This window comes from Ischnura elegans, chromosome 12 (genome assembly GCF_921293095.1).
Source record: "Ischnura elegans chromosome 12, ioIscEleg1.1, whole genome shotgun sequence".
Lineage (NCBI taxonomy): Eukaryota > Metazoa > Arthropoda > Insecta > Odonata > Coenagrionidae > Ischnura > Ischnura elegans.
This window is the reverse complement of record NC_060257.1, coordinates 38,724,805-38,733,459: the sequence shown is the minus strand read 5'-3', so window position 1 is coordinate 38,733,459 and position 8,655 is coordinate 38,724,805. Positions and strand designations below refer to the sequence as shown.

At 37.3% G+C, this 8,655-nt stretch overlaps 1 protein-coding gene across 3 annotated transcripts in view; it reads right to left on the bottom strand.

Moving 5' to 3' along the window:
- Positions 1–4,245: 4,245 nt before the first annotated feature.
- The window catches only part of LOC124169759 (cAMP-dependent protein kinase type I regulatory subunit), a 300,877-nt gene continuing 296,467 nt past the window's right edge, over positions 4,246–8,655 (bottom strand). For all 3 annotated transcript variants that reach the window (XM_046548467.1, XM_046548468.1, XM_046548470.1), the window contains exon 7: positions 4,246–7,562. In XM_046548467.1, the coding sequence (XP_046404423.1) occupies positions 7,478–7,562 (85 nt within the window). In that variant the 3' untranslated portion in view covers positions 4,246–7,477. The remainder of the gene's footprint in view (positions 7,563–8,655) is intronic.

Below are 8,655 nucleotides of genomic sequence, written 5' to 3'. Positions count from 1 at the left end.
CATCTTTACTTGTTCCATACATTTCATTTGTGATCTTTCTTCTCTGTTCTTTCCGTCTCCTTGTCCCTTGACGATTGTCTTCATCAGGCCATCATGTCTCAAGTTATGGACAATAAGTTTGTTCCATCTTCTTGTCAAGGTTTTCATAAGGCTTCTTTTCTCTCCAAATTTTCTTAGGACTTACTCATTACCAACTCGGTTGATCCATTTGATCCTTATCATTCTTCTGTAACGCCGCATCTTGAAGACCTCAATCCGTGTTATCTCCACGGCTGCTATTGTCCATGCCTCACTTCCGTAGAGAAGCGTACTCCAGAGTAAAGTCCTGATAAATTGTTTCCTTACATCTATGCTTGTAAGTAGATCTTTCTTTTGGTGGAATGCTCTCTTTGCCTGCGCTATTCTGCAGATAATTTCTTTCTTGCATCTCCCATCGCTAGTGATCCTGCTTCCCAAATAACAGAATTCATCCACCTCTTCCAATTTTTGTTTCCCAAATCCCAGAAATATATCCATCAGCCCAGGGGGGGATCTGGGATTTTTTCTGGGGAAGAGGGGGGCACAAGGGTCTGACAGGTCTTCTCATATTTGAGATTAAAATCAAAATAAAGCAATTACTGTAGAAAATATTCCCTTTATTTTGTTGGGAAAGTTATTGATATTAAAATAAATGGTTGAGGCTCTGCAATTCACAAAGTAAAATGAACGTAATGATAAGGGTTTTAAAAGTCTTGTCTATTTTTTAAGCATCTGGGGGGGGAGGGGCACGCACTCCCATCCCCTCCCTCTAGATCCGCCTAAGCACCTGCCCCAAAACTTTTTTGGCAACAGTTTTGACAGAAACTGAATTGCTATGTATCCCACAGTATTCCTCTTTGTTCTTCATTTTTAGGAGTGACCACAACAAAGTTTTCCAAAGCACCAATAATAAGTTAACTAGATTATTGACACTTTCCAAATTTGCACAGTATGGACAAATATAATTGATGTTTACCATTACCCACTAAATTGTTCCAACCGGTGGTTGCTTCAAGGATTAATCCATACATTCCCAGCCAGCACAGATCATGTTATCTAAAATTCCCCAAATGATACTCAGGGATCCAAGAATACACAACCATAATACAGATTCACAAATCCAGGGGGAAGGACCCAGTAAAAACCCAATATTTGTACACCAGTAAAATGAATACTCAGTAGCACCAAGAAAGGCAGGATGGATAAGAGGGCATGGTAAAGAAGGATACAGCACCATAATTTTGCATAAAACTGAAAAATAGCTCTCTAAGGACTTGAGCTGAAATCTTGTATGACATATGGCACAATGTAGAGCAAGTTTTTAACATTAGTTAAATGAAATATTTAATGGACTGCTGCATGTGCTACATTAATGCTAAACTGAAATACTCAAAGCCAATTACTACGAGAGTAATTAAACTTTGGCTGTAAGAATGATGTAGTTTACGATATATTCATTTACGTATCAATTTATCCTTTATACCCCATGCATATACTCTGGTATTTACATGCATAATAAATACTACATTTGCATGAATCTAATTAGAATTTTTTCACCTCCCATCTTCCGCAGAAAAGAAGGCTCGTCTTACAATTGGGTGCAAAATTCTTCACTTAAAATGCGGCTTGCATAATTATTGTGGGTGGCATAATCTAAATTATGGATACAAGAGTTTGCTGCCAGTTAACTTTGCAACAAAAAATGACATTAAAAATATCGGCACCATTATTACATTATTTCATTTCATGTTTCAAAACAAAAATATTTTTTTGCCAAAGGGCAAATTTTTGGCATCGGACAATAGACGATGGGTGCACTCCGATACATCCGAAAATTTACCTGCATTACCCAATGTTTGGCTCAGAAAAGCGTCTGTTTTTAATTGTCTCTGCAGTGCTTATTGAGGCTAGATATTAATGAAATAAATATGATTTTGAAAACTGAATTTCATAACTTCGGTTGACCATAGGTTAGGTATTCAACTTTACAGAGCAATGAAAGATTTCAGGAAAGAGCACATTTTATTCCCGTAGTGTTCTTGAGGTAAGTAACTTGCATAAACTAACAAATTGTAAAAGAAAGTCTTACTTTACTTAAAGAAATACTTACTTATAAAAGAATTGTCATGATCGTAAAACCCGCACTTTGAATTGTTGTGAGTATTCCTTCAAAATTGATCTCTAATTTCCAATAAACATGAAAACATCGTAATTAACCTCTGAAAATGACTGAATAGTATAATAATTTATACCTTAAGGGTAATGCTCGAGTTAGTCACTCAAAAATATACTTGCACTCTCATATAGGAATTGCCTCCATTAAAACTAAATTATTAACGGAGAACATGAGGCCATCCTACTATTTGGAGATCTTTGGCAAAACAGAGAAGACTATACTCGATGACAATATGGTAACTATTTTTCATATTGCTTTAGATTCGTGCAAATACAGTATATAGAGAATGAGTAGTTTCAAGTCTCTACCATTAGATATCTTGTTTTAAAAATGCGTGGTACATAAAAAAGGTAACAAAAATCAGTCATGACAAAAAAGAATTAACTTTACGTCGGGTGCAATATTTTAACTGCTGAGTTCATGCACCACATATATGCCTGATTGGCAAAAAAACATTATTAACTCAAAGCATGGCTCAGTGGTGCAACTGTAAAGTTTGAACCAAAGGGAGTTCACAATAGGGTGGTTTCCTATTTTTCTATTGCCTCAATGGAAAGATTATTACTCCTGGAGTATGTATTTCACGCTTTTAGAGTGAATAACGATTATTAACACCCTACCAAACGAAGGAAACTTACCGACCATAGGCAATTTTATTTTGTGATTATTAAGAGATGTTTCCCAGAGCTCTGTGCCTCATGCATGTAATTGTAATCTCAGATGATGTAAAACTCCTGACTACTCATATAGCATCTGGGCCTCTGTGACATCACATGGAGTGGCATCGCATGGTGGTCAATCTGGCCTTTTTCAAATGAGGTTAAAATTGACCATTAACATTCGTCTAAACTGGGATTTCTAAAACCAAATAATTTTTATATAATGATTACACTAATGAATTGTAATCAATGCCTTTTGTTTTCTTTGATGAAGGAAACTACCCTATTTTAGCTGCCAGCCAGTGCAGAAGGGACCCCCCGTGCAGGAGTCACCCCTTGTGAATTCACTCTACAAACGTGTGAACCCGTGGCATCACGCAGGGCACATATTCGGTCTATGCGATCGCTTGTGGGTGCTCCGGCGGGATGAGGTAAGTGGGGGGGGCATGCCATGTTCAAATGGGTGCTGGGAGCAGACTCAACACAATGCGAGTGCGCACGCCCATATTTGGTGACTAACTAACAGGTAGTGTAGCGGTGTAGCTGCCACCTACACTACCTGCGCTCAGGATCCTAGTCCATCAATGCATTCAGTGCCATTTAGCAGCTCTTTCATTTAAGCTTCATGCCCTTTTCCATCATCGTATATCTTCTTTAATGCACACCCTGGATATATAACCACCAGCCGCCACTGCTGCCATCTCAGCTACTCAGTGACACGCATTCGGAGCCTGTCTTTGTTGTCAAAGTGCTGTGTTACTATCTATTCTTGGAGACAAAAGAAACTTGCTAAGTGTTAAGGCCGTTTTACACGGGGCACGGAATTGTGCAGGTTAGAGCTGCATTAATTTCTAAAATGGCGTGGAATTGCACGAATGCATGAACGAAATTAGAGCAGGGGCTATTTTGCCATCTCGTATCCACGCATTCTCGCACGTGCTCGAGCAATTCACCGCTTTACACAACGCAATTTTGATTGCGCCTTCGCACGTACGTCAGATTGCGCAATTCCGTGTATCGTGTACAACGGCCTTAAGGATGGTACTATAAAGTACATGAGGGAATATTTCCTATTTGAATGAAAGAAGGACTTCTTGGGTGTGGTTTGCAGTGTGAATTTGCGGACTGTCTCTGACTGCACCTAACCACTGGCGAGATTTTCAATGCAGCACACATTTTCAATTTGAGTATCGAAAAAACCGACAGTACATTGTCACGGCAAGATGTCACCCAAGGAATGGTGCTCACGGATACCAAGATATATGCGACTGGTGCACGCCTAGGGACTGCAGGAGAAAATGTTCCTTACTTTGTGAATAGCCCTCATCGTTTGAGTTGACATGACGTTAACAAATATCAATTTTGACAAAGTAGAATAAGTTCCAGGACGTATATATTTTACCAATTTTATTAGCACATTAATCTACAAGAGATAAATGACATACATTTCGCTTATTTGTTAAACAAATACAAAATTCAAAAGCATAGACCAGCACATCTCATTTATCGACCATGAAAGAGATCTCACCCTGGAAAACATGCATATTTTTACTTGTCTCAAAATACAATTCATAAAAATTTATTCTCAACAACAGCTATAGAAACACAGTTTCACATATGAAAACAGGTATTCTCAAAAATTAGTTTTCTATGATGCTCCAATTCGGTTTCTTCAACTTTTCAAGGATATTCATACATTTTTTTAAAGTGTGCAGGGTCAATTCTGGGCAAAACATTAACCGACAATTAAGTACAATTAAGAGAGAATAATATATTGATAATACCAAATTCCAACCAGAAAAGTCATTATAGTAACACAGTGAACACAAGTAAAGAACACCAGGGAGGCCAAAATTAATGGCCAACATATATACTGTGTGCAGAAAAATTCAACCTTACATTCTATTGGATAAAAATTAAACTATCTTGACTTCTCCAAAGCCAATAAAATAGAAATTAATTCTGAATTGTGTCGTTATAATAAAAGATGGTATATTTCTTGAATGAGATGAATTTAAGTCTTCAGGGTATGCTGAAGAGCAACTTTATCAAAACAGAGAAAAAAAACAGAAAGCATGTAAAAAAATCCCTCCTTGATGTTTCATGGAAAACAAATACCATTTGATTACAACTCTAACCATACATTCCAGTAAATAAAACTAGCTCCTCAATTTTATAAAACTTATTAAAATTAATTAGAGTTGCATTATCATCATCTTGAACTGTTGCCCATTGCTCAAGGTAAAAAATATTTCATTGAAATTTTCTTGAACTTAAAGTAAAACCAGCTTCATTCCAGAAAACACTTGCATAATAGATTTTCTTCATCGAAGCAATGGAAACTTTCCACAATTACATGGATGAAATAATTTGAAAATTAAGACTGGTATTCCTAGTAGCAATCACAACAAGATGTTTTTCAATATAACATGATTAATGCAATTTTCTGCATTAACAACAATAAATTTTTCACAATTCTGTTTGACTGAAACAGAGTGTAGTGTAAGAAATTTATAAAATCTTGAACAAGAATTTTATAAAACTCCAGGGGAAATTTTTACCATGAGCAACAAACCAAGATGTTAATGAATTTCAACTTACCAGTAGTAAAATATTTTTCCAAACTCAGTGCAGGACAAAACATAAGCAATGTACAGAGAAAATGTACACTGCCTTTTGACATAAGATGCCCAAAAAAATAGAATTTTTGAGCCATTGGTAATCATAATTCCATCAGGATAGTCAAAAGGTATACGCAATGTTTACATAAATACAATGATATACAATTTTTAGACATCCACAATAACATGATTAGGTAGATTAGGTAGTTGAGAACCTCTCCATCATGGATTTAATTCCCAACTTCATATATGATCTATATTGTAACACTCTTAGCACTTCCAGCTGCCTACAAGCAGTCTGGTTTAATTGTTTTGTTATTTCAAATTTTAATGGAACTGTTATCAAAAAATATTAATCTAAAAAAAATCTTAATAGTAACAAAATCCCAAGACTGTATAGAAATGTTCAAATTGTACACTAGAAACTTATTCTGGAATTTAATGAAATGACAATTCGCTTTGACTACCATTTTTCACCTTGACAGGACTTGTATAATCCGCTGGCAGTCTATAAGGCTTGAACCCATAACATTTTCCGCATGATCGTGACTAGTATGTTATAAGGATTTTTTTCCATGTTAAAATAGTTTGTAATATATATTCACCAACAGGACACATCTAAGGATCAATTTCATAACAGTTCAAAAAAGACCATCTTCCGAGCACACCAGGACTACGTTAAATTTTTCTTCCTTTACAACAAAACCAAGAAAGTTAGAATTTCCACGCACGGATACCCCAGGACGGCGGTTCGTAGATAGACAAACTCAAGACTATACATGTACTCTCAGACAAAATGCACTTGTTATCTTAAAACGCTATGGGCTATTTTATGCTTACTGATTGGCCTGCCAGAACAAGCTGATTGAGAACCCTGTGTCGATTTCATTCTCGCTGAAGTGACCTGAAACTCTGAAATTCTTTCGAGTTGAAGACGTTCTTTCCAACTAACAGGGTGGCATGGCAAGACTGATTACAATGGCTCCCACTACACTCCAGGCAGGGCTTTATAGAGACACAACTAGTGTGTGCAGTATGCTATTGGGAAGGGAAGGACAGCATTTCTTTTCAACTAGGTAAATAACAGCATTCCCTGCAGTTGATCGCATCTTATTCTTAAAATTACATTTGAAGATAGTTTACAACGGGACTGAGAGATAGGTTAGAGAGAGGAAGAGAAGTGGAAAGAGAGAATTAAGATAAGAAATTTGGAGATCAAAGAGATTTCTTGCCTGCAAGTTCACTCTTTATCTCGACAAGTCTTTTTGCATCTACAGTTTTTTTTTAACCATTAAGCCAATCACTTCTCACAATGTTCTTTTTCAAATTCTCTCCCATGGAATTGAAACCTTGGATATATCTTCCATACTTCAAAGACTCGGCAATGTTACGAGGCAAACATTCCTCCCATACATGCTAGTCCTTGAATTTTGGACAAGTAAGACTGACGAAGTCATGAGGACAGTTAAAAATGCACGCCCACGTAGAACATTTTTTTAATGCAGTAATTCCACAAAGTAACACCGAAAAAGGTACGGTAAAACAACAACACGGAGTAGGTAAATACACAGACAGAAACATATTGCGTGAACTCAACGACTTCCACATCTCAAAGACTTGGCATTCAATCAATGAAATCCATCATATCGAAGAATATTAAATAGAGAACAGTGAGACAGATGAAGTCATGATGGCAGTCAAAAGTATATACCCACCAATAAGATTTTGTTACTACAGAAATACAACAAAATAACACCAAGTAGATATGGAAAAACAATAAATCATGTTTCCAAACTGACCTTACTCTCCATTTAACATTTATTTATACATCCAAGGGAAAACTGCTTGGCCTGCTCAACATTTCTGAGACACAAACCATAGATATTTCTCTCTTTTCTCATAGCTGCGACAACTCTCCCTCTCTCGTTGGCTGGCCTTTTCTCACGGCAACACATCTTTCCTTCAGATCATCTCATTCGGCCCCTTATCCCTCCATCCGTTCATTATACTGAGAGTGACACAAAGCTGTTATACTGCTGGATATTTCTCTTCAGGATATCAGCACAAGGACCAAGCACTCTTTCAAACCTGTAGGAATATGACCAGAGATTATTATTATTATGAAGTGGACAGGACAGGGGCACGGAATTGCGCAGGTTAGAGCTGCATTAATTTCTAAAATGGCGCGGAATTGCGCGAATGCATGAACGAAATTAGAACAGGGGCTATTTTGACGTCTCGCATCCACACATTCTCGAATATGTTCTAGCAATTCACCGCTTTACACGACGCAATTTTGATTGTGCCTTCGCACATACGTCAGATTGCGCAATTCCATGTACCGTGTAAAACGGCCCGACCAATAGACCATTGGTTAAGGGAACAAAATGTAGCAAAAAATTTAAAAAATATCCTGACAGAAATTTTCCCTGCCAACATTGACAAGATTCACTGTTTTTTCCACTGATCCCCCTGACCCATTTCAAATCCCCCGTATTTTCCCTGAAACCCTACTTAGGAGGGAGGATGAAATAAGACTGGAGGTGTTCGAGATGTGAGTGTGGAGAAGAATGGAGAAGGTGAACTACAAGGAGAGGAGGAACAACAACAGAGTGCTGGATATAGTGGATGAGGCAAGGCAGCTTCTAAATGAGATTAGGAGGAGAAAGAAGGTATGGATGGAGTGTCTACTAAGCAGGGAGGGCATATTGAAACATACAGTGTTGGCAGGTAGAATGTTGGGTAAACAAGGGAGAGCAAGAAAGAGAACACGATTTTTAGATAGAATGAAAGAAAGAGGAGAGAAAAAAATTATTGTGAACTTAAGAAGGGAAGTACATGAAGGAAGGTGAGGCTGCCATAATGCTTCTTAAGTACTCCTTGAAAACCAACATTAATAAATAGAATACTTTTAGAATAACCCTGATTTCCCTGGCCTGTAAAAACCCTGATTGAGCAAGAAGGAAAGACTGGCTAAAAGTAAAAGAAAATCATCAAGCGATCAGTTTTAGTTCAAACCCAAAATTGATGAATAACAACTTCTTTTGCTAGGAGGGCTTGCGCAAAACCCTAACTGCCGAAGCTGGACTTTAAGGAGATTTGTATCCCAGTTCAATACAAGTCTAGAGACTTTTATTAGCTTTAGCTGAGGGTAAGCATTGAGAAATTGAGCATATTGGTG